Here is a 26,616-nt window from a genome sequence, read left to right as displayed (position 1 = left end):
GAAGGAACAGCTCAGCCTCTTAGCTTCTTCTGGATGATCCCTGCAAACCAATTTGGAGCTGGAGGCTCAGTAGGACGGTGATGGCAATAACCTTAGCCCCTGTGTTGTGCGTGCTGGAGAGGGTCCTGCTATGGATGCTGCTCTTTGTCACCTGGGTACTGCTGATGTCCCGGGAGCTCTGTTTATTCAGCTGTGGAACAGGGATTGTGTTGAAGGCAGTTTAATTGTTTCTTCTTTTTTAACATTTTTTTTTAATTAGGGGTCTTTTCATATGTAAGTGTTTCTATAGAAAGGAAAAGTATTCTTCATTTCTAACTATCGCAAGCACTGAAAGTTTCCCTTGGTGTCTGACTTGATGTGTAAATACAGGCAGGGCGTCTCTGTCAAACATATTATCACAGTAGAACAAAAAGGCAGAGTGTGAATTTCTTCTAGGACTTCCAGATTTCGCTTTGTAGGATGTTGGAGGCTACAGGGTTGTAAGTGATGGCAGTGTGTGAGCCGCACAAAGAGAAGAGTCGTGGGAGGATGAGAAAAACATCAGCTCAATACCAAACCGGTAATGGTGGGGAATGGGAGGTTTGCTCTGTGCATGTAGATATACACGGGTCTCCATCTGTGCCAAGCAGTTTTCAGGACTTCAAGTCTGGCTCTCTTCCCAACAGCAAATATATTGAGAAGAGGGAAGCTAGCCAAGTTTTAATCAAGTAAAAGCTCTGTATCCAGAGGTGGCTGGCAAAAGAAGAGATTAAAGTATTAGGAGTGCAATGAAAACAAGACATTAGAGGGTTGAAAGCTGGAGTACCTGGACAAACCACTTGCTGAGTGAATATTCCACAGTTGTCAGAAGGAAGCCTCGAGTGTTTTGAGTAGGATGAAATGTGAACCCATGCACCAGAACTTGTCTTCTTCCAGCTTTGGCTATTGCTGTGGCAAGTATGTAATATCCTAATGCCGAGCTGAGCTGGTAGGATAAATGTAATCATTCCCCTTAGAGATACTGCTAGCAGAGGGCTCATTAGCTGGCAGAAGGGCCAACAGCTGCAAACTGTTGATGTATGACAACTTCTTGGATAAATCTGAGTTTACACAGTTGCCTGTGTCCTAAGGTTTGCTGTGGAAGTGAAGATAGCTTTGCGTTTTCAAACTGAAGCACAGAAGTTATGGACTGTAATTATGCAATTCCTCATGGGAGAAAGGAAAAAACCCTCACACTTAGTAAAAATAGTAATTGGCTTTCCTCTCCCTCTACCACTGATGCTCCTGCTTGACCTTTTTTAATATTAAAAATAGATTTGTGGTCACTGCGGGCAGTTAGTGTATCTGGAAAGATAGGGATTTTGTGTTCCTGAAGAAAGCCCGTCTGCATTTGCACAAGCACAATATATATATTAAAAAAAAAAAAGGCAGTTCAACTTTCTTCCCATTTATTTTTTTTTCATATTCACACACCTGTGTCCCAGACAGAGCCAGAAGCAAAATTACCAAGTGAAGAGAAGTTCCTCTTATGTTATTCCCAGCCTGGTAGAATCACCGCATGCCAAGATTTTCATGAGCATGTTTTCATGAGAATTCACAAAGTTTCAATTTCAGTTTTGCAAACGTGAAAGGCTCAGATAAAAATTGATTTTTTAGAGGCAGAATCAGTTTCAATGAATCCCAATAAGGAAAAAAAATCGTATTAATGCAGCTACCAAGGTGTTGGACTATCCTTGTCACGTAAAGGGGTGTTTTTCTCTGCATATCAGTTGTATGCATCACCGTACTGCGGTGCAGAACTGCTGCATTGATGTGAATGGTGTGGATGTATTTACTAAGGAACTGTGTTAGGTTTGTAAGCGAATAGCGTATTTGCTATTTGTGTCCTAATGAAAGAATTCATAATAAAATGTATGAGCTTAAATGAAAAGTTCTAGTTTTAGGAAATATTTCGATACAAATTATGTAGTTCAAAAACATTTTATGAGGCAAGCATAATGTCATAACAATCTGTTACAACCAGTTTGTTCCAGAATGACTTTTACTAATAAGCACTCAGTTCCTAAGCTGGACTTCTTACTGAGTTCAACTTCGGCGAAGTTTTCTGCCATTTGCTTTTCCACCATTGTAAGTTTCTTATCCCAGTCCATTTCTGCTCCGATATTGTCTGATCCCTGGGCTCTGCTGCAACAAATTGTCTTTAATAGTTGTAATAATAAACTAAATTTAAATGTCTAGATTTTGAATATGGTCATTGCAGATATTATAAAATGGCCACACAGGATTCACGTTAAACATAGAAAACAACTAATAAAAGTAAGGTGATTAAGAGTCTGTAACTGAGCCACGGTTGCTTCTTTTTCAGCCACTGATGAATGCACCAGCCCTCAATCATTCGTTTTCCACCATTGAGCAATGAGGCTTTTAGCGCAGAGCAGCGTTATTGCCAGTCAGCTTCAGTGGGGATTAGAACCGCTAAACAGAGACTTTAGAAGAATTACTGCGTGAGGCCTTCATGATGTATTTGACATTTTAATTGATGTTTAACCTCTTTTAATAGATTGCCGGATCTCTGGACTGTTTTCCTACACCACATCTCTGGAACATGGAAATACTGCCCCCTTCTATTTCCAAGTGCCAGCAAACATCGAAACGGCCTCATTTTATCAGAAGGAAATTAGCATTAATCACTTCAAGCTAAATTGGCTTCCCTGATTGGCCACTGAGCTGCAGGTGCAATACTGTTTTGTAGCCTCTCAGTTATATCCCCTATGTCAAATACAACTGAGAGATAAATTGGCAGTGGTTATATTGAAGATAAAGGCAGAATTATCAGGATTTGTGGTAGGAACAAAACACTTTGTCAGAATCCTGCTCTGGTCACGGCTGTTGGCTGTACCTAAAACTGCTGAAAGGTAACCAAAATATCTCTCTGTTCATCAGAAGTGTATTTTGGTGGAGCTGGGCCAGTACTACATAGCTGGGTTTGCCTGAACTCCAGGAGAGACTTGGGAGTAGATTGTAGCTGTGCCACAGGATGAGAACACGCCGCTGTGGGATGAGCCTGGGCTGTGTAAGCTAATGAGGAGGGCAAACTCAGCAGCCCTTACTACTTCTCCTCTCGCACAGCTAGGGAACAGGATTAGTAGCAGGGAGCAGGACTACCAGCAGCTGGTGGGCCATCGCTGTCCCTTTGGTGATACAATGTGCTCCAGTGGTGAGGCAACCACAGAGCAGATTATCAGTTTGGCACCAAGGGTCCTTCTTTCCAAGCACCCCGTTTCTGTACACATTCTGGGAGAGGATTTAAGAACTCAGAAATGCACAAAGGCACAAAGCTAAGGGAACAGAGGGTCGACTGAGTCACCAAATCATTCCTTTCCATCTTTAGCTTCTGAGACTCAAATACCGATTTTTTGTCTCCCTTTAACCAAAATCTGGCAGTTGTTCGTAATCTCAGACCCTCTGCTATTGGTTTTACAATAAACTAACATTTTCCCAAACTGTTTTTTTCTTCTGCCAGAAGTATTCCCAGAAATTGCTGCTCCCAAGTTGGTTTGGAAGCAAAAAGCTGTAATTGGTGCGGATATTATTATTTATAAGTTACCATAAGAGTGCATATGAGGAGATATAAATCAGGAGAAATATCTGCTTCCCTTTCAGAATCAACCAGGAATGTTTTGTGATCTTTAAAAGAAACAGAAAGCATATTCATAGGTCAAGACACACTGCAGGCACCAACAGTTGAGATTCTGTTCTCTGACCAGTTCATTAGGCTATCATGTGTGGAGCGAGGTTGCAATCTCTTTCTCAAAGTAATGTTTTACTTCCAGAGCGTTTCCTTGACATCCTCGTGACTCTTGTGAGAGCAAAAAGCAAGTCAGTCTAAGAAGAGTGATGAAACTCAGACTTCTATGGTCATTGATTTAAAAAGATTAAATCCTGATTTTATTTTTTTGCATCTGGTATGAATCTGGCCTTGTACAGTCAGCACTTTTAAAGTAAGCAAATGTTAGTGTCTGATTTCTGTGCTGCCTTCACTCTCTGCTGCTAATGCTGAACGAAAAGGCTATTGCCCACCCCTTCATTCCATCCAGAATTCCCCTGGTAATGGATATTCATGTCCATATTGTTGTCAGAGCTCATAAAAACAGAACTGGACTTCTTCCAGACCTAAAGTTTTACACCGTTCACTCCCGATGAACACAACTTTGTCAGTTCTGATAGAAGAAAAGAGATCATGTCTCCATTGCACAGTGGTGGTCTACTCGTTAAAGACAGGTAGATCTAGTGACCCCTCTGTGAGAACAGTATTACAGTGAGGAAATAGATCTCATTTTCTGATAAATATAAGCAAATAGATCTGCTTTGAAAAAATGGAAAGGCATTTGTGAAAGGTCTTCACACTTCCCATTTCTCCAGCATGGCAGAAGGATGAGGGAGGTGGCAGAATGAACTCAGAAGGTAGGTTGCTGCATTCTAGTTGGAAATCTTGTTTTCTGTGCACACTTGTTGGTGTGCCTTTTGACATCTGGCCGTTTAGCAGTGAAGGACTTGTATAAGTAGAGGCATCCTTAGGCTCCTTCTCTGTCTTTAGTCTTTGTGCATAGCTCCCAGTGGCTTAACTCTGATTTCTAGGTGGCAAATGAAACAAAATTTCTGCAGCACATTCTCCTGTGCACGGGCAGGGATGCCCTTACAACAGGTCTAAAAAGTACAGCAGCACTTCTGCAGGGACAGTCCGCGTGCAGGAGGGGCATACAAGAAGTTTTGCTTTTCCTTAGCAGAAGCTTCATGCTGTAACTTCTGAATTCTTTTTTGACTTCAGCCTACAACTGTTTCTGGTGCCCAGACAAACAGGCCCAGAGAATACTGCACAATCTTCTGTGGGATCAAGTCTTGAAATTCACAAAGTCATAGAAGGCTTCTGCCACCTATGTTGGCCTTCTGACTTACCACCAGGCATGGTGGTAAGACTCTTGTCTTCTGTAGGTATGAAAATAAGGGGAAATGGAAGATCTTTTCAGAGAACGTCAGCTTTTATTTTTATTTCTTCTCATCAACATTATTCTGAAAATCCAGGCAACTCCATTTAGGTAGTTGTTAAGGCTACTTCGCTATATCTTCTAATATTGTAGTAGGGGGCATTAATGGACAAGCTTCAGGGAGTTTTTGAGTTTGTATGGACAGTGAAATGTGTTTTCTAGTGAAAAGTGTGCTTAACTTGATTTTTTTCCTGTCTGCGAAAACCCTGGACTGATTTCTCAATAATATGAAGAAGAAAATACTCCGATGAAAACTGCTCCACACTAGGTGCATTTTTTGTCCTTTTGGTTGCGTTACTGTTGTACAGTTTGAGTGCGTGAGTTGCTTCACCAGCTCTGTTGGGACACGTTCTCTGTGTTTCTGTTGCAGGAATTGCTTACCTGGGAGGTGTTTGCAGTGCCAAGAGAAAATGTGTACTTGCTGAAGACAACGGTCTCAATCTGGCATTTACAATTGCACATGAACTTGGGCACAAGTAAGACCTTGTCTTTATACTGATGCCTCTTTAGAATACTTCTTTTTAAAGCCATATACATGAAATTACTGGTGCACCATGTTTGTTATGATTTCATAAATCTGTCAAATTTGTGTAAATAATTGTTTCAGCAGCCACAAAACTTCCTGTTTGATCTTCCCCTATTTTCCACTCTGCAGTTTGATTTTGAATAGCTTGAAGAGGCCTCGTTCCCTTAAATGGTTGATGTTAATAGCTAGACACAAAGTCTGCAAACTATGCTTTAGAGCAGGCCCAGGAAAACGATATCAGCTTCAAAATCTTTGAACTTGCTGAATCTTCTCTAAGGTTCAGGTGTCTCTGTCAAGGGTTTTGATAGTTCAGTACTTTGGTAATAGCTTTACACTTGCAGGTGAAATAACTTACAGTGACAGAACTGCATTTTGGGAATCAAACAGCGACATTTTGGGAATGCCTTTAAACATCATCACTTGATCAACAGAAAGATATCGTTTGACTTGAGTTGTCAGCTCAACCACAGCTGACCAACACACTTGGACTGGAAAAAAAAATAGCAAAGGATGTGATAATTCATAGTCAGACTGAAATTTACAGAATGAGCTTACCAGGTACCTTCTGCAGGTGACTTTGAAGACTGTTAAGCTGCCTGTAAACCTTCCATGGGCAGAATAAAACAAAATCGACTGGAAGAGTCATTTGCTGCATAACCTTAGTGCAGTTAATGAGTTAACCCAAAGGTCAGCATCCACATTCACTGCTTTCCAGGCTAAGTGTAATGTGCACTTACTCATAATACTTACGAGGATTTTTCCCTTTCCATTGACATCACTCTGATTGCACCGTGTCACAGTTAGGCTGTATAATGTATAGAATTAGACCAGGAACAAGATTATACAGGGGCAAGGGCTGTGCCTGTGGGGTTTTCAAGTGCTCCTCCTTTTAGCCTCTGTGGATGGTAGGTGGGAAATCCCACCATTGTTTCTTTAGTAAGAAGCTGCGCAGAAATTTCGTCTGCACCCTTCTGGACTCCTACAGTTTATGTGTCTATTGTATCCTTCTTCCCTACAGTAACAAATATTTGACAGCTAAGTCAGAGCCAATGTATCGTGTTCAAATTCTGGCCACTCTCATTGCATGACAAATAATTATTTTACAGCGATGTATTTCAGAGTTGCATGGAGGATATTTAGGTTACTACCAGAAATGACAAGATGAAAACGAATCTCCTGTTCACCCTCCAGTGACACCAAAGGCAGCTGAGCCAAACCGAGGGTGGTTTCAGCAGAAATGAAGGACATTTGGTTTTGGTTTTATTTAAACTGCATGCCAAGATGTTAAACTGAGCCTAAGCTTAATAACAAATTAACCTGTGGGTAATGTTAAGGGAAATTCAGCACTCATCTTTGGATGGGCCAAGAGCAGGAGGGAAAAATACTTGGGCTGCAGAAAATCCAGCTGTGTAAAAGAGTGAGACTGGTCTGCCGTGGCGTTTGCCAAGTTTCCCAGCAGAGCTGTCAAGCTTCCTAATAATGCCTTGCAAAAAATCCACAACACAAATCGGGGATGTAACGCTTTCAGTTGCAGCTCTCCATCTGTGCAGAATAGAGCAAATCATTTTCTTCCCTAAGTGCAATTTTGGTGGCAAGAGCACAGTGTCCTTTCTCTGCTGGTTTTCTTTCTTTGCCTCCATCTTGGAAAGCTATTTTCAAGAGATGTCTAAAGAGGCTGGCAGAGGATGGCTTGGGCTGGACATGGAGTGCACTACTGTGCAGAGAAGCTTTGGCTTCAGGAGAGTCCTAGATCCTGTTGTGGGGGCAGATGGAGAACTTAAACAAAGATTACAGGTGGAGAGGGACAGGTGGCAAAGGAGATTGTGTTTTGTAACAGAACTGCCTTAAGAACCACTTCCCTCAGAGAAAGAGGCTTGAACAGGCTCAGGAAAGAGAGATTAGGAACGTTGCTTGGGTATGGAGGGACTTGGAGGGTCTCTAAGAGCCAGTGTAGAGACCTGGGGTCTCTAGGTCAGGGGAGTGTATCTCTGAGAGGCACCTGAGCCAGGAAGGCTCCAGCTGAAGGAGCCAGCTGGGTTAGGTTAGAGAAGCTGCTGTCAGGGTTCTGCTACCACCTCTTCCAGGTTAGCCTATTCCACACTGTGTTGCAATTCTTTCACAGACTGGAGTGAGCCCTCTAGCCCTTCTGCCCACTCTTCCCCCACTTAATGTGCGTGCTTAATCAAACCCCAGTGTGCAGAAGAAAGAGAGGAAAAAACTCCAACCTCCTGTCACCACTCTCCCTGAGCATCAAAATCATCCCTGTGTATTGTACCCACCGGTGTGACCTAGTTAGTTAGTCCTAGTTAGTTAGTTCCGTCTGGTCAGTTTATTGATGCTTTCCTGGCCTTGAAGTCAGCAGGAATCTTCCCACTGACCTTATCAGGAGAATAAGGAGAGGCCTGACACCTGTTTTTGAACCACAACAGGATGCTGTGAGCAGACCTGTTGCAGCATGTCTTGTGTACATAGAAAGATTGTGTGCAGGCTTTCTCTACAAACTGGTAGGAGTTTTTTAAATGACCGTGAGGTGTGAAGAGACAAAGAATCTGAGAAGAGCTTCAGGTTTAAAAAGGAAAACCAAGGAAAAATAAAGGCATTTTTCTTAAACTTTATTAAAAAAAAAAATCCAACCCAAACTTAAAATATAAAAATACAAATTTTGGAGAACCATAATTGTGAGCTTTATTGAGGGCTGATTTCTGTCGTGCTGAAAAGCTGAGATTTATTACTTCTTGCCCTAAGACTAACAAATGTCCTTGGACATCACAAGCTCAATTTGGTGTTCACAGATTGTTTCTGATGTAGCCTTTGGAAAAAGTGAATAGATTACTAATTGAGGTGTCAAGTTCCTAATTTACGGCTAATGTCACTTGGACTCTCTGCAAAAACACTGTTACGGACAGCTGCACTGAAAACATGGAGACATCGTTAAATAGGTCCACTAGGATGGTGCTCATGGATCCTATGGAAATTCATCTGCAGGTTTACCTTTTAGGGTGGTTGTTGCTTGATTATGGGGTGAGTGGTGTAACTTCTGTCTGTTGTATTTACATCCTTAAATCTGAAGAGAGAGTTTTGGTCCATGGACACGAGCGGAACAACCATTGAAATTTAGATGCAATTTTTCCTTCAAGGAGTCTACGAGAAGAATTTGCTGCTACAGGAAAGAAACAGACAGGGTAGAGACCACAGAATGTATGTTGAGGCTACAAATCTTAAACTTTTTACCATATAAAACAGGATCCTCAGCAGGCATTGCTCCTTGTTCAGCGTGGTCAGTAGTGGATGTCTTTTAAAGTAACACACTTTACTGTAACCACGGTTAATTGGTTTTTATCCAGAGACTGCTGGGTGGAGTACTGTGTTCTGACCTACCCAGAAGACACGGTGATCACAGCTGTCCCTGAAGTCTTATAAACCCTAAGTCCAAGGTTTTCAAATTATAAACCGTTAAATCTGTTGAAAACATTCTTACTCTTGTCTTTCCTCAGACTAGTAGGATAAGAGTTTAAAAATGCCCTACTGTTGTCAACAGGATCCTGAATAGTGCTTCTCTCCTCCCCCATGAACTGCACCAGTGTGAGCTTGATCTGAGATTCATACCCCAAAGACCACCCTGAACAACTGTGACTTTTAGAAAAACAGTGCCATTTCCCCCTCGGTCTCTTTTTGCCTACAGCACTGCCATTGTTACCCTTTTCAAGACATTCTGTAAAGAAAAAGGCAAATGATTTTTTTTTCAACAAAAGCTGGGATTCATCCTTGTATCCGTTATCCCCTAAATGAAGCGGGTGGGCTGGAGTCAGTGGTTTTTCAGGACAACAATGCCAGCTTTGTTGCCATTCCTGTTTCTTTCAACAGCCTCGGCTTTCCTCTAGTGCGTTGGGGGGAGGCTTGGGTGGGGAGGGAAGATTCCCATTCATGAGCTAGCGGAACCTGGCACTGCCTATATGGTGAGAGAACAGCCTGAGGTGGTGTGGCTGGGAGCCACGCTGTGTCAGATGCCCTTAAGAAAGTGGATCAAAATCAACTAACAATAAGGAAGATGCAGTCCGATGCCAGCAGTCTGAAACCGCATGGCCTCAAACTTGAAGCTGAAACAGATGAGGACAAAAACGAGTCCAAAGGTAAAAACCCTATAATGCACAAACCAAAGAGCTCTGGATTTGGAATCAGCTAAGAGAAGTGTTTAGGACCAGCAGGTTTCTGTCCAGTATGATTATTTGCCTTACATCTAAGTACTGATAGACGTAGCTCGGCTACAATGACTTTAGGGTGCGTAATCATTTGCTGTGTAATTAAGTATGGCCTTTGTGGTGCATCTCGAGCCATGAAGGCATTGCAAGTAAAGGAAAAATACTCTCTGGGTGTTCCTTTTTGGCCTGATATTTATGCCAAAAGACTTGTGAAAAAATGTGCTGCCCTGGTCTGTCTAGTGCAGCACCCAGCAGAGCGGTTCCGTCATGGAAGTAGTTGTAAGGCAGGACTGAAAGTCTTGCAGGCTGAAGGAGGAAGCGTGCTGAGCAGGTACAAAATTCATACAGAAAAACGTCCGATGACAACTTGCACTGGCAAATGCGGGTCAGTGTTGCAGGTGTATGAGCGTACTTCCTAAGAACCAGACAGGAAATTACCATCCTCCTTCCCCTCCAATGTGTACAAATGCATTTGAGAATTGCAAAGTTTCACAGGGAAGCTGAGGACCACCGGAGTGAATCGGATGGGATCTCCGGAGTCAGGTAACACTGCAGAGTGCGCTGATACAAAACCATTTCTGTTCCTGTTCTGTGATTCCAGACAGCACAGTGCCAGTGGCAACGGAGCCAGCCAAATCGCGGTAACAGTGCAGGGGAAGAGTTCTGGAAATGACATAAAAGTAGAGGGACCTTTGCTACAAATCCTTGCTTTATCCTGGGATTATAACATTTAGCTGCAGCTTGTTGGAGCTAGGAAGCTGTTTTAAAAGAAAGAACTCTGAGCCCTCTCTTTTTTTAGAGCAGTTCACTGTATTTTAGCCTTGAATGCGTGACTGTACTGTTGTAGGCAGCCTATTTTTTCATGAAAGCTCCCATCTGGACTTCTTTTTCTCAGTCTTTTGACCATCTGCATTGTCATGATGGCAAATGCAAGAATTTCTTAAAAGCATCTGTAAACAGCTGGTTTTAGAAGCCTGAGCAAAGCAACCAGTAAGGTCCTGGAGTGCTACGGTGCTGACAGAGAGATCAGGCAGAGAAGAGAAGGCAGACCTTGGAGGTGCTGTTTGAACTGTGGTGGGGGCATGAGTTAGTCTCACATTTATCAGGCAGGTGAATCTGAATTTCTGTGGAATATTTTTCTTTAATTGGTATTGCAAAAGTATACCGATTAATTACCAGGAAGCAATCTGTCCCCATACTTACCTCCCAACAGGAATTAAAACTAACATTACTAAAGTTGCAGAATGAAATTTGGAAGCACGAAAATCTTGGTTTCAGCGTTATCTGGATAACTTCAATTCTACCTCTAGTTTATGCTGTGAATGAGGCAGAACTTGAAAGCACAAGGTAGTGTTTCAGTGCTGCCAGCAGGCTTCTTACTGCTGTTCACCCGTGTTTTACCAGAGAGACCTTGCACAGAGGTGCCCATCCGTGGGCCTGGAGGTTTGTATCTGTTTACACAATGGCTCAGGGATGCAGCCTGTGGCTGTCTGACAGGACATCTGCTTGTGACTGTGTATACCTCTCTGACAGCACTGCTGGTGGTTTGGATGTAGATTCTGCCTCGTGGGAAGCTGTGGTGCAATTCCCTCTGCGCCTTTGTAAAAGCTTGTGTGGCTGCTTTGGCAGATGACAATGTGTTGGAACTCACATGGCTGCATTTGGAGGGACTGAAAATCAAGGTCAGTTGGATCCCAGAGGTCCTCCTTCGTTGGAGGCTGAGGCAATCCCACGCAAGCTTTCCTCTGGCAAGCTCAGGTGCTAATAGCCATGTTGCTGCACCAAGACAGCCCGAGTCACTGAGCAGTTTGTTTCAGACGTACCCCAGCTAAATTCTGCTAGTGCCAGCGCTCCCCGTTTTAAATCTCACAGGAGAATGTCGCTGTTCCAGCACGCTGCAGTCCCAGGATTCCTGGGAGTGACTGACTGCCGTGTAGACATACCCTGGGGCTGGCCAAAAATGCTGGCAGCAGTCCGTACCCACCCTGGAGTTGCTAATTTTATTTTCTGCCATTTGTGTTGTAAATCTGTTGTGGAATGTCTTTCTCTGTTCCCAGGCTCCCTTGTTCCCCTCCTCCCAGGTTTTCATTCTTCTTCCACAGATAATTGCAAGCACATTTTCACAGTTAAGTTACCCTTCTCTGTACAGCTCCAAGCAGCCATAATGAAATACTGTCTGTTTCGTCATGTATCTTTGTACATCAGAATCAGTCTGATCAGGTCAAAACTATTATTTAATAACATGCTCTGAGTTTCAGGGAGAGCTACGTACAGCCTAAGATTTCAGGAGATGCTTCTTCCACTTTGGTAACACACTGAGAGGTCTGCTTTAGACAAAAATATTGTGAACCTAAGTAGCTTAATATTTGGAGCTTGATGGTAGGAAGCAGAGATCAGAGATAGATATAGATCTGAACATAAATAACAAACAGCGGAAGCTTCTGCAAGCATGGATGGTTTGACTTGGTGTGTTGAGGAAGAGGTAGTGGTGGGGCATCCCTAAATAGAGCACGTGTTTGCCTGTATAAGTGAACTTCTCAGGTATCTTGTGTTATATTGAATTCCAGAAGTAGAATATTGCTATTGTATTAAACTTGGCTGGGAAGTTGTTTCAGTGAGGGCAGAACCATGCATGGATATTCACGCACCACCAGTTTTAGTGAGAGATTAAAGACATGAAGCCTTTTGGTGAAAGCTGAAAAGAATTCAGAGAAGGCAGAAATTCTGGGGAAATCAAATAGAGAAAAAGACGGCTGTGAAGGAGAAATTGAGAAGTCTGAGTAGTGTCATATGCCATATGGATAATGTGTTTGGTTCTATTTCATCTGTATGTAAAACTGCAAGATATTTACAGGTACAGTTACTAAACCTGCTCATACTAGTGTAGTGGTGGGGTACCTCCCCTCTGCCATGTATCTTTTGCCACCCATGTTATCTTCCAAGCCTGGTAGTTTATTTACAGTACTGGAGTGTAACCACGTTGGAACCGGGCATGGGAATATCTACCTCCCGTTGCTCTGTGGACTCCTGTGGCCAGCATTTGTGTGATTCTGGGCTTCTATGGTTTTACTCAGCACTTTGCGAAAGATGTCTGTGCAATCCTGAGTGAAGCAACGTTCTGTCGCAGACCCACTTATTCCTTTGGTTTAGAGCATCTCGTACAGCTTTGCTTAACATAAGAACAGTGTACCAAACAGGCAACCAACAGTTACTTACCAACTCCCAGACAGCCCAGTTTTGTTTAATCAACAGGCTTTGCCCAGCTATCTTTCTTCTTGAAGGCTTATTCTGCTGAGTAGGCCAAGGCCACCTTTAATAGCTGGGCTGTAAAGATTTGGCAAATCTTTCATATGTTTCCTGCTACTGGAGCTCTGGTTTCATACTTCATTGGCTTCGCTGGCAACAGCCTCGTGGACCCAGTGACCCAAAGCACAGGAACAGTACAGCCCCCATTGTGCGACCTCTCCAGTACACCCCAACACACGAATTACGAGGTTTGCAAGTGCCACTTAGCAAATAATCATTTTGTTTTTATACAAGGGCAGCGATCTAGCTGAAGTATTTACTTTTCCACTAGCAGTTGGGTTCCAAGAGCTTGTAACCCAGGCTGTCTGCCTGGCCTGCTGAGTTCAACAAGCTCCAGGTGAAAATGACTGCAGAGCTGGGGAAAGTGATAAATCCCAGACAGTCATGGGGAAAGCCTTCTGTAGTAACTCAGCAGCGGCAGCAATGCCAGTAGGAGTGATGTTGCCTCTAAAAATGTGGTTCTCTTTGCCATTATGTCAGAGCAAGGCAGCGCTGTAGTGGAACAAGGTTGGCTGCCCCTTGGCCAACAGTTGTGTAGAGGAATAAAATTCAGCAAGAGGAAGTTACGAGACAAACCAAATAAATAGGGCGACTTTGTTCTCAGTGTTCTCTGCTCACATCTAATCATTTTCCATCCTCTCCATTGGGTATAAATTTTGACATCTTACTACGTTATTTTGCTGTTGTTGACACCTTTTCACTACTAATCCAGATATGGTGCTGAGGCTTCTCTCCAAATAAGCAAACAAACTTGTTTTGTTTAGAAAGAAAATATATAATATTTTCCTTTTATACCCTAAGTGCTACAGTACACACCTGGAGCTCACTCTGAAAAAAATGATGGTGTTTGTAATCTTACCAAGTTTGCAAAATGCATTATTGCATGCATCATCTCTGAATGTGATGGGCAGTCTCCCACGAGGAAAAACTCATTTGCTGTCACCAGAAAGCTGTCATCAGTTAAACGACGTGCAAGCTACACATCTTAGCAACTGAAGACCTCCTAAAGAGATCTCTTCCTATGAAGATAACAGACTTTTGTTTCTCTGAAATTTGTCTTCACATTAACACGTTCAAACCAAGGTCGTTCAAAGCACTACTGTCTCTTCTCAAGTTGCTTTTTACTTTTTTTCTTGTGACATTCACCTTGAGGTTTGTAGACAAGCAGGCACCCCCGCTCTCCAGAGGTTTCAATTTCAGTATTGCTCAGGACATAGCACTTCCAAAGGGCTTTTATTACCAAGCCATGATTTGCAGTGTTCCTGTTTGATATCAAGTCTCTCCCTGCTGATCAAATGAGTGAGGGAGACTTAAGTAACAGCGTACTGAACATCTACGGTCATTTCTCAATAACCAAGGCCAGATGATTTGGCAATGATAATTTTTTTCCCAGCTGCACCATCATGAAAAATCCCAAGAACTTAGAGAGCGAGAAGGCTACTACTGGAAATGCCATATCCTTACAGCACATCTTCAGCTGAAGGGGCCTGGCTTCTGCAGACTGATCCATTATGGGAAAGATTGTTGGTTTTTTTTTGTTCGTAGAATCAAAAGAACACACGCAGGTTTGTTACTGTCCTCTACGTGCACCTGTCATGTTGGTGAATCAGTGAAGAAGGTCACCCGGGATGGATTTTTGCAGAGTCTGCAGCCCCACAAAGATTGTCAACCTAGACCAAAAAGGAAGAATAAACAAAAGAGGCTGAGCAATATTTCTTTCTGTGAACAGGACTTCTGCTGATCTGGGAACCATAAAGCATGTATACAGTGGCTTCTCTGGGGACTTCAGAAGACTCGATGCTGGTAGAGTCACATACATTGCAGTTACATCTGTGCCTCTGGCTTTTGATGTTGGCCATCTCACTCCCACCTGCATGAGTGCAGAATTGATCTCCACGTGTGGGAAGGCAGCCAGCATTCAGCTTTCCCGACTCCTCCAGTGCATTCCCCAGGCTGCCTCATCTTCCCCAGTGGGTGGCTTCCTGGTGGGGTAGCCTGTGGGACATCTGTGCTTGCTTGTGTTGCACAGAGTTGGCAAATATGCTCTGTCTCTCCCTTCCATGGAGAGAATCTTTTAATATCTTCTCATGTTGCATCTCTTTGTTCAGGTTTTATCCTCAGTAATTAATGGGATTGACTAGAGGCTTTTGCTGGTTTTGCTGATGTTTTAGCAAAGCGCATTCAGGTGTTCGCATGCAAGAGCTTCCCCTTAGATTGGCAACACCTTGAGTGACAGACCTGACAGCCGTTCTTACTGAGCCTTTGTCTTTGTTCCCTAGTGGGTGGGCTCTCCCACCCAGCTATCCCAAGGTTTTTGTCTTTTTTCCACCCTGTAATTTATATTTGCTTTTCATCTTCTAAGGAAATGCATGTCACATTTTCTGGGGTCTTGTTCTCACCCACTTTGTGGCAGTGCTGAAAGCAAGCAGCTTGTTTTCCGTCAACATGTTACTCCTGCAATGCACCAGGGTGCTTTCTGCTTACAAGGAGCTGCAGATGGGGCACAGCAGCTTCTGCTCGCCGGAAAAGAAAAGCAGCAGAGTCTTTCTCTGCCCACTGCTGTGCTGTTTCATTCACTGTGCTCCTAGTGCAACACCTCCCTGCTTTTTGAAACCAACCTAAAGCAAGTGAAAAAACATTTTTCACATCCAGGAGGTGGATTGAAGTGGATTCAATCTTGTGGAGGTCAAGGGAACAGCTCAGTGCATACATTTTCCTGGGGATGTTACCCTTTGACCCTCAGATAACTTTGTTCCTGATGTAGGACTAACGAGGAGCCGGTGTCTCTTCATTGGTAGCTGGAAAGAAGTTTCATTGCTCTTTTCAGTCAGGAGTCACTTGTGACTTGGGCATGTGACATTATTGCTGGAGAAGAGATCATAAGCTGACTCATCTTGTTCTTCATGGCCCTGGTGTAACTTCCATCAGACCAGCTAAGAGGACTGCCGCTGTGTCAGCGGGGTTTGGCCAGCTCTGTTACAGGTGCCTGGGACCACGTGGGCACCACACTTTGAGACGAAACGCTTGGGTGAGTGAAATGCTGCAGTGCCTGTGCCTGCCATCTTAGTCTCTAGTGTGTGCTGTATGTCCCTTGCCACACAAGCTTATACTTGCTGCCTTCTAGATTCCGTGGCAAAAGAAATAATTCTTATAAAATGAAAACCATATAATAAAGGGCTGGATCTGTCACACAGCTGAATAAACCACAGCTTTCCACACTGCAATTCTCCAAAGGCGTTGGAGTGTTCTCACTCGCTGTTGTTGACTTCTTGGCTGCTTGATGAGTAGATAACCATATAAAATGTCTGGTTACTTCATTATTAGAGTGACATAAACTTGGTTATGAAAACAAGAGTCCATTAGTCATGGCTCCCTTTTAATATGTCTCTCCTGATAAATGAAACAAAAGCTCAGCACCCATCCTGACCACCCGTCCTAGGTAACAGCATGTACACAATGACCATCTTCGGTTATTACAAATGCTCTAAGTAGGGTCATCTTCCCCTCTTCATCCCAGCTCCCCAAAGTACCTCCTGACAGCCTCTGAAAGTCAGATTATATTTAGAAGGCTGTGTTCACATGTTCGAGAAGCACAAGGTGAAAAAGCCTGTTTTCCATTAAGCCACCAGACCCAGTGACCGTTGTTTTTGTAAGAAGGTTATGCAAGCTATTTCACTCCTCCTTCCTAGCTCAGCTCAGCCCAGCGTGTTTCCCTAGCATTTGTTAGTTTGCCCTCTGTCCAAGCCTCACTTGGACTCCCTTCTGACCCCTCGGGTTGTCCCTGCCTCTCTTTGGTTACTTACAGACGCATCACCTTCCTAGGTCACTCTGCATTTAAACTTACTGTCCTCATTTTGCACTGCAGCTCCTATTATAATTCCAGCTGTAATGAGCGTTCCACTTCTGACTTTGTTATGCCATTATTCGCAACTGCTTGGAAGCCTCATAACTCGCAAGATATCAGCGTTTTATATTGAAATGTTAAACATGTTGAACCAGTTCAGAAGCAGGCATCTTTCCAGTGATACAGCTTCAATTTCAAACGTTAACAAAAAATTCCTAACATCGAACTCGATTTGGGACTGGACAACTCACAGGCTTGATTATGTGATATACCATCTCCCACTTCTAAGTTGCTGGTGCAGATCCAGCCCAAGGCAGTAGCTGCTGAGAACTGTTGACGTACGTTCTCTGCTTAGTGACCTGTCCTGATCGGAGCTTCGTGGCCATGCCTAATGTTCTCAGCTACAGCCATGCACCGTGTGTAACCTGCCAGAGCAGCATCTGCCTTTGCTGCTGAGATTTGGGTGGACTATGGAGACGGGACTCCCTTCTCAACCGTTCATGGAAACCCAATAGGAAGTGGGAAGGGGAAGGAATTTGTCCTTCAGTTATGCCCTCCATGTGGATAAACATGGCATTTGTGCCCACAGCATGTCTAAACAGCAGGCTTTCCCTAGGGCGCTGTCCTCCTGCCCACACTGAAATGCCGGAGCAGGGCAGTTACAGCTCCCCCTTCCCGTTTCCTCTCACACTAAATGAGGATGTTGACCAGCCTGCCCTCCCTCTGCATTGATATTGTTGTGGTGGGGTTCAGACAGAAATTTGTTCTTCGTCCTGGCTCAGTGGTTAATGCCGCATTCCCTCTGGGTGAGTTGTGGCAAGCTGAGTCACAGGGAATGATTTTTCCTGTATGCTCTTTTGAAAAGGTCAGTAGTGACCTGCCCTGCTGCAGTGTGTGACTTGGGGTACTGCACGTAGCTCGAAGAGAGCGCCGATGCTTTGAGAAACGGAGCCCTTCTAGAGAACATCTGCAGGCTAAGAGCCTTCTGTTATAAACACAGGTAGGGAAAACATGCTTTCCAGCAAAGATCTGCCAAGAATGCAGAAACCTTTGTGGCCTCACTGAGCTTTTTGCTAGGAGTGAGAGATCGCTGCCTTCTCCTGTCTCACTCTGTGTTTGGGACATCGCTGTAGCAGGCCCTTGGCTCAGTTCTTTGAGTCCTTGTTGGTCTGCAGGCAAGTGGCCCTAAGGAGCCCTTTCTTTTTAATGTCTTGCTGACTTTCACTTGCAGCAGTTTGAGTTGGTCTTTCAGGTACAGACAGACTCTCCCTCTGCAGGAAAGGACAGACCGCTGTCCTCATGTCCTTCTTGGTAGCTGGACATTGTCTTTCACTGTCCTTTGGAGAAATGAGGACTTTGACATTAGTGCCAGTTGCGTGGGGAGCAATTGTGTCATGCAGAAGTTTAATGAGCAGCTAGGGTGACAGCCAGGTCACCTTGGGAAGCCTTGCTTGTCCTGATTGCCATTCATTTCTAAAGTGACCCAGCATCAGATTCACCCTGAGTTATGTGCAGACAAATGGAAAGGTTTGGCTGTCTCAGGGAGGCTATGGAGAAGCTCTTAACAGCCAGCCCAAGTGCTTACGTGAAACAGTGGGATTGTAGAAGTTCATGGTGTTTCCACTTCTGGGTATGGTTTGTTGTCTTTATTTTTTAAGGTTTCCCTTCATCGTACTCGTTACCCTCTTTCTGCCTGAAGAAAAGCACTTGTTTTACAGCTGATCATATTTTCTATTAAATTTGATTCTTGCCCCTACTTTATAACCTCTCCCCACCAGACGGGGAGTGCACGATAATAAACCTGGGGGGTTTCTCAAGTGGTCTGTTACCAGCCATGAAGTTGCAGCTGTTGAAAAAATTTAAAGCATCTCCTAAATCAGTTTCCCCCAGCCTTTGGAACTGTCCTCAAACTCAGATTTGGGGCTTTTAATAGGAAACCTATTGAGAGTAACAGTGGTTCTGATGAATATTTGTATACATGACCTTAAGCTCTTGGAGGTGCAATGCACAGTGCATTGAAGGCAGCCTCTGGTGGGCTCTGGCTCAAGCTTTTAAAGAATAACAGGAAACATTGGAAAATGCACCAAGGGTAAACAGAGCCGTTTAGTTACATTAACTGTCTAGAGGAGAAGCTCCGCTAATGACCAAAACAAACAAAGCAAGTGCATTTATTTAGTATTGCTGTGGGAAAACAAACGGCTTAATTGCATTTTGTTCTAGAGGGTTACCCAAGAAGTTGGCCGGCCTGGGCCCAGAGTGTCATTCTGGCGTCCTGACCCAGTTCTGATTACTGCATAGATCCCGACAGAGAGCAGTGTCCTGGAAAGGAGCACGCGCTTCAGAGAGGCCAGGGCTCCGAGAGATTGCATACTATTTTTTATTCATAGCAATGTTATGTTAAAGTGTCGTTCTACAAAAAAACAGCTTCAAAGAGCTCTGTTTTTGTTGCCTCCTGGTGACTTGGGATAAAACTTGCCTTGTTATGGTTATGTTAATGGTCGGAACTCAAACTGGTCGATCAGCTTGTTTCTGGACACACTTATGATGAGCAACAATAAATGTGCTGCAGGACTCCGTCAGTGATGCCCTAGTGGCTTTAACTGATAACCGTTGCGTTATTTATATTAGAAGAGAAGCTGGAGTGTGAAAGCAGACTCCCATTGTGCTAATCTGAGTAAACATACAATGAAAGGACTGTGTGGAAGAGCTGACAGTCTGAGCTGTTCTTGCTTGCCTGTGGGGAATCTCATTATCTTCAGGAGGAGAACGTGATGAACCGAAGGCAGAAAGTTAACTCGGTGCATAGGATGGAGTTAGTGACAGCACAAAGTGAAATCGAGTCCTGCTCTTCTGTAATGGCTGTGCTGCCTTTGCGGTGTAAAGGATAACATGCAGCATGTGTTTGCTTCTCCTGATAAAAAGGATAGTTATACCTCGAACAGCACAGAGGGCTAGGGTAATCTGGTGCCATTTTAACCTTCTTACTTCTAATCTGAGAGCCATTCTTGCCAGCTCTTTTTTCAAGATCTGTTCATGTAAGAACAGAGCTCCTTCCCATGGCGGAATATTTCAAGGGACTGATGATGTGCTCCTAATTCCATGTGAACTTCTGAATAGCAGGTAAGATTAGATGATCACAAAGAAAATGCAAAGTACCCAATCAGTGCTTGCACTGCTGTTTAGTACAACACACAGTGCTCTGTCCTACTTAGTTCTGTTAAAGGGGGGGGAGACTTAGTGAAAAGAATCAGCATGGCGTTACATTTACTATGCATTTAGGAAAAACTTATCCCTTTGATGTAGCTGGAGACCCTTGAACTTCAGAAAAGAATGTGTTAGCAAGCTAGGGTATGCCTCAGTCCTGCAGGTCATTTAATCCTTTCCTCAAGTGAGTCATTGTAAGGTAAAGTAGATGCTGGGAAAAGTTCTGCACTGCCAATTAAAACAGACTCCAAAGGTGTTGCTGGTTTCATTCTAACAGAAACTCATCACAGAGAGGCCAGTAGAGGTTGCTTATGTACCTTGAGGCCAGATCCCAAGCTAATATAAACTGGCATGGTTCTTTTGAATGTGCAGAACTATTTTGCTTCATACCGATAGCTCAGACTCAATTCCTTTACAGTTAGAGCTTTTTAAAGAATTTCTGTTAAGAAATCAGGAATAATTCAGAGAAGTGGTGATTTCCACACATGTAAAAAATAAAAGAATTTCACAAGGAGTCTGTTGGTAACTCTGAAAGGTGAGTTCTGGCTCAGTCTATAAAGATTGTTCTATCTGCCTCAAACACCCTTACAAAAGCAAAGCCAAGTAATGAATGTTAGCCTCAGTGTTTCTCCTGGGCAGATACCTTTGGTGAGGTCAGGTTTAAAATAAAATTAAGGACAGGAATGTATTAATTAGTAACTGTTGCCCATGCTTGCCAACAAAAAAAAATCCCACTTCTGACAAATTTAGCAACGAATAAATAAAGTTAATCAGAAAGCGAAGGCATTCCTTAATTAAGGAACTCTAAGCCAAACACCAGCCTTTTGTGGAACAGATAGAATCAGGGAGCCTAAAACCATTTGGAAAGTCAGGAGGATGTTTTGTTTTCACCTTTTTCAAGTGGAACAGCTGAGTTGGTGAGCAGGGGGCTGGTCAGCAAGCTGCCAGGATGGGAGCCTGCACTGCTGAGTCCCATCCCATAGAAGCCCCGACAGAGGAGAAACCTGAAGGACCCAAGTTCAAGTCTCAACACTGTGGCAGTCACATGGCAGGCAAGCTGACAGAAACCTTGGACACCTGCCTCGTTTCCATTAGAAAAGCTAACACAATTGCTACGTGCCTACAACCTTCTGAACTGGCATTTTTGGACAGGCAAACATCCCTCTGGAAGATTGCCAGCAAGCTTACCTGACCCGCTTCATGGCGTTTAGCTCGTCCTTCCCTGATTTTTAGGAATACAAACTTCAGATGGGCTTACTTGCATTGGAGGAATACTGCTGGAACTTTCCTCCTAGCATGTGAAGTTTTCTCTGTGTGCTGTGTGTAGAGACAACATGAGTGAAATGTTTGGAGTGAAACCCAGGCTCCATTGAAGTCAGTGGCAAAACTCCCGTTCACTTCAGTGGAGCAGGAATTTCACTCTTTACTGTTTTGAAGGGAGAATTACTAATAGACTGTTAAATTATCCCTGCGTGCATCAAACAAAACAGGCTTGATGTTCGTGTTTCTGCTGTGTTCAAAACCCACAAAGGTTTAAAAACAAGAATAACTGTGAACTTCTGAGTCTAACAATTGTTAAATGTAGTTTTTCTAGCAATAATAATGTCCCTGGAGATAAACCTAAAAAAAATGGACCCCGCCATATAATCTTCACTTTAAGCTAAAAATAGCATAAAGGGCAGTTTAATCTGAGCCATAATTATCAAGCTGCTGAAGCCGGTTTTGGTTCATTGCAACTAGAAATGTATGTTGTGTTTAGGCTTTGAACAGTTGAGTCCCAAAAATGGAGAGAAGCAAAACCAAGAGCATAGTCAGAAAGCAAACAGGAGCCTCTGAGAAATAGCATGCATTAAAGAGTCCAACAACATTTTTAAAGGGACTGCTCCTGGCTTGCTCAGTCCTTCAAGCTGGAAGCCTGGAGAGTTCCCATTAATCCGTGTTTTCAGCCCAACGTCCGTGAATGCTGCTTTGTTAGAAAGTGACACCGGCCATACAAGGTACCTTTTGTCTGAAAACTATTTTCCCATTCGTGCTGGAATCAAAGGAAGGATGTTAACTTTTTGGAGTGATGCTATTCTGTACCATTTAAAAATTGGTTTTAATGATCATTTTGAAGTAGAATGGAAAATCCTTAACTTCCTTTTGCTGCCAGGCAGCATGGTACGATAGGCTGAGTGTGGGACCGCCAGCCAGGGCTTCGGACATTTCACTGGTGGAGCAGGTGAACTTGGGTACATCATTTGTCCCTTCTTTGCTGCCGTGGGGGCTGGTCCCAAAGGCTGACCTCCAGCAGAGGAGTCCCACCTTCCTGTAGCAGCACTGGAGAGAGGCCCTTCCCAACAGCGATTTACTGCAGCAGCCCCAAAGCAGAGACTGCACTAATGGTGGAAGAGTCCTGAGTGGCAAGTTGGAGGCAGGTTAAAGTGATACTTTCCTATTTCTGGATGCTTATTGAAATCCTCACTGAGCGTGTTTGAATCCCTCCGTGTATGTTTGTACTGCACAGTTTGTGCTGTTTGTTTAGGCTGCTGAGGAGGTCCATTCTCTTCTTTCTGAGACTGGTGTGGGGCAGTCCTTGTGCTTGTTTGGCCAGTGCTGCAAACATTTGGGCTTGACTCTGCTTTGGGCTCCTATTGAGCATTGCTGTCATAGTCATAGAATAACGTAGGCTGGAAGGGCCACTGGAGATTGTGCGATCCAAACAGAAATTCAGAGAAAGATCTGTTTCAATGTTAGATGAGAGATTGTACAATACCACAAATGTATGATTTTTTTTTCCCTAACAGAGGAGTTATTACAAATTCACACTGACACAACAGCAGATGTGGCCTGTCTCTAGGAGTAGTTTGTTGACCATTTGCTCAGGATGTTTATAGGGACCCTGTCCACTAGATTCAGGAAAGCAATTCAAAATTTTCGATAAATACTAGATTTGATATTCTAACAAATATCCTTCAGCTGTGCTGCGTCACCTCCATGTTCACTTTTCATCTGCCCTCAAGTAGTTATATTTTCTGGTAGGAAACTCCATGGGAAGCACATTTAAAAGTTTCCAACAAGCAAATACTGAAACCTGTGTGAAATTAAGGTAATGGATAAAATCAAGGAACCTGTATTTCATGCATGAAACAGGTACCCAGAGAATTATGTGAATATTTCTATATTATTTGTGTAACAGATTGTTAACGTTGTCAGTTGTGAGATGTGACAATGTCATTACTAAGTCCAATGGTAAATGAGACACCCACATGATAACTTGATAGGTGTTGTGTTTTTTTTTTTTGTCCTGTTTTGTTTTAATTAAACAGCATGGGAATGAGCCATGATGACGATCATCTGCCCTGTGCAGGGAGGTCCCATATTATGTCTGGAGAATGGGTCAAGGGCAGGAACCCCAGTGACCTTTCCTGGTCTTCATGCAGCCGCGATGACCTTGAAAACTTCCTGAAGTAAGGATCGCACTGATTATCAAATATCCTACCAGGCACAAATCCAATGTTCTATCTGAAAGTGAGAGCCTAGACAAATTTGCATTAAAAAAAAAAAAAAAGTGTCTGCATGTGTCATTAGGGGTGCAGGTCTGACTCTTTATCCATTACTTTAGCCCTTTTGAAACTGAGGTTTACAGAGAGGCAGAGGAATTACATGCTGTTGCCATTGTACTCTTAACATCTTAAAAACAATCCCAGCTTATCTGCATTTTACAAACAAATGTCTTTCATATTTGCAGTGTCAGAAACGTGTGTAGGTACCCTGAAAAAATCTTCCATTGCATCCATATTTCAGTTTATCATGTTCAGCAGTTCATGATAAAGGACTTTCTGTCCTACTGCTTGCTAACCCTTGTATACAATAGCAAGCCCTGGACTTGTCTGAACTCCTTATGGTGGTCTTAGACCTACAATGCAACTCTGACAAATGGTGTCTGGCACAGCAGCTAGTACCTTTATTGCTAGTAATTGGTTCAGCATGGAGAAGTCCCAACTCTGGGGATTAGAGGTGTGAAAGAAAGGAAAAAAATGAAAGAAAATGGGACATCTAGTGTTACATGAAAGCATGAATTTGAAAAAAAGGTGGCACTCACTCTGGTTTGTGATAGAGGGGAGATGACAAACTGATATTCCGATTTGTCAACAATTGTTTTGAAGACAAAGGCAAAAATCTTTCCTTTATGCATGTGATAAATAAGAAGCCCAGGGTTTAAAATTTAGCTCAGGGGATTCAGGTGAGACATGACTTAAGATTTTCTAGCTATCAGTGTAAGGCTTGTGAAGCTGTTGGGATTGATAGCCTCGCAAAATTGAGCCTCCCCCAGATTTTTAGGAATAATTTAGACACATACTTATGCTGAATGATGTGAATACAGTAGGTTCTGCCTTGAGGCCTGGGGCAGGGGATGAGTTCTCAAGGACCATAGCTTTATCCATAGCTTTATCCATAGCTTTAATGCTTTAGAAACCTTCCAGAAAGATACTGAGAAAATCACCACTGTTTCACGCAAGGTCATTAGATTCCCTGGTAAAGACAGGACAACAGCTGCTCTACAGCAGTGATCTAACACTCGAGTTCAAAGGTACTTCCCCTCACGGGCATGTTTAATTATCGCGCTCTGCAGGTCCAAGGTCAGCACCTGTTTGCTGGTAACAGACCCCCGAAGCCAGTACGCGGTGCGGCTCCCTCACAAGCTGCCTGGAATGCACTACAGCGCCGATGAGCAGTGCCAGATCCTCTTTGGGACCAATGCTACGTTCTGTAAAAACATGGAGGTAAGAGCTGTGGGGTGTACCTGGGAATGAGGCGGGATGTGGCAATATAGTTGTTGAATTTTGGAGAAGTGGAAGAGTCTGTACCTTTCTCAGAGTTATCGTGGGATTTTCAGCATGTTCAGCACTACTGCCACAACATCAGTAGTCAGACTCCCATTGACTTTTGTGTCAACAGCACGTACTGCTGCAGTCCTCCTCCTTTCCCCACATTGGTCTTCTTCATGTCCTACAGGAGACCCATAAGAACTTTTGTGTGTATTCAGTCTTCATTTAGCAACAGTTCCCTTTCAACGTGGTTTAGCTGAAGTACTCGGTAGATACTGTTTTCCTGGTAGTTCAGCTGAGAAAAAAGTCTTTTCTCACAGGACTGCCTGCCTGCCTTCACAGACTCACCTTAGATGTCTGTCTGATCTTTCAGTAGACCTCACGCTTGGACCATTACAATGTTCTTGTGAACTCACTCTAAGCCTTCTCCAAGGAAATACCAATGACCGCTTGTTTGATGGGGCCGTTTAGAGATTTTTACAGTGTGTTTTCTTCATGTGTTTTCTAAGCAAAATGATGTTCAGTCAGGCCTTGGGTGCAACATGGCTCATACCATGCGGTTGGGCAGCAAAATGGAAACGGTGATTGTTGGTGTTTCTAGAATAAGGTTGTAGTTGAGATGAGGCTGTCTGACTTGTCCTCTGGAATTTGGATATCTAATCTCTTTCTTAAGTCTTGCACATAATTGGAAGCCTTGTATTCTGAGCCAAACTTGTCCACATCTCCTGAAGAAAGGCTTGCTTCCACTGTGCCCTTGGAGGTACCCAGAAGAAAGTCTTGAAGCACCACGTCCTGTCACCAGCACCAGCTGGCAGCATTCTGTCCTAGACAGGCAGGCGTAGGGTAGTCCAGTTTCTTGCTGTCATTAACTAGCCACTTAGAGTTCAAACTTGTCCCTTAGAACCATTCTGAACAGTCATGAGATCTTAAATCAGTTCTAACAAAGAAAATAATACTGAGTGATAACTGGGATTTGTAAGTGCCAAATGACTAAAACCGTTGAACACATGCAAGTCCTGGGAACATAGTCTTAGTTTCACGTTTGTTGTTTTATTTGTTTTGGATTTGGAAGCTAACTAATATAAAACATTAAAACAAGAAGAAAAGAATCTGGGTAGATTGTATTTTCCAGCTCCATCAAGAAAATGCAGACCACCAGGACTACTGTACTAGAAGCTAAGTGTTAGAATATAGGTCTGTATAGGAAATCCCAGATCTACAGTGGATGGTTCAAGTTTTTCCACTTGTGTGGGTGTCACAAGCCTTGACTAGTGTTGGAACAGATATTTGCTATTTTCCTTGTTGCGATAAAGCACATTCTGTTTCTGGATAGTCCAGTGCCTAATGAGAATGTCAGCCTACTAGTAGGTGGTCAGCATTTCTCAGGCAGAAATTGCATGTCCACTAGTAGAGTCTGGCATTGTTTCAGGAGCAAGTTGCTTTCCAGAAGAACAAACCAACGGGCTCTGATGCAAGATACTTCTCTGCAACATGCAGACTGCAGGTATTTGTGCCTCCCACGATTTTTCACCAGTCTTATTACTTGACATCTTTAGAACACAGCAAAAGCTGTTTTCTTTCCCTCCGTCACTCCCTCAGTATCTCCCAAAGAAAGGATATTTAATAAGTCGTTAGTAGTTCCTAAAGAAAAGCCTTGTAAAACTTCTGTTAACTAAAAAGAATTTGCAAATGCTTACTTAGA

At 43.3% G+C, this 26,616-nt stretch overlaps 1 protein-coding gene across 2 annotated transcripts in view; it reads left to right on the top strand.

Annotated features, from left to right (window-relative positions):
- The window catches only part of ADAMTS17 (ADAM metallopeptidase with thrombospondin type 1 motif 17), a 173,879-nt gene that overhangs the window by 62,099 nt on the left and 85,164 nt on the right, over positions 1-26,616 (top strand). For both annotated transcript variants that reach the window (XM_035335702.1, XM_035335701.1), the window contains exons 8-10: positions 5,395-5,500; positions 23,412-23,552; positions 24,719-24,869. In XM_035335702.1, the coding sequence (XP_035191593.1) occupies positions 5,395-5,500; positions 23,412-23,552; positions 24,719-24,869 (398 nt within the window). The remainder of the gene's footprint in view (positions 1-5,394; positions 5,501-23,411; positions 23,553-24,718; positions 24,870-26,616) is intronic.

This window comes from Oxyura jamaicensis, chromosome 10 (assembly GCF_011077185.1).
Source record: "Oxyura jamaicensis isolate SHBP4307 breed ruddy duck chromosome 10, BPBGC_Ojam_1.0, whole genome shotgun sequence".
NCBI classification, from domain to species: Eukaryota; Metazoa; Chordata; class Aves; order Anseriformes; family Anatidae; genus Oxyura; species Oxyura jamaicensis.
Note: the sequence above shows the minus strand (reverse complement) of the source record. Positions and strands in the feature narration are given on the sequence as shown.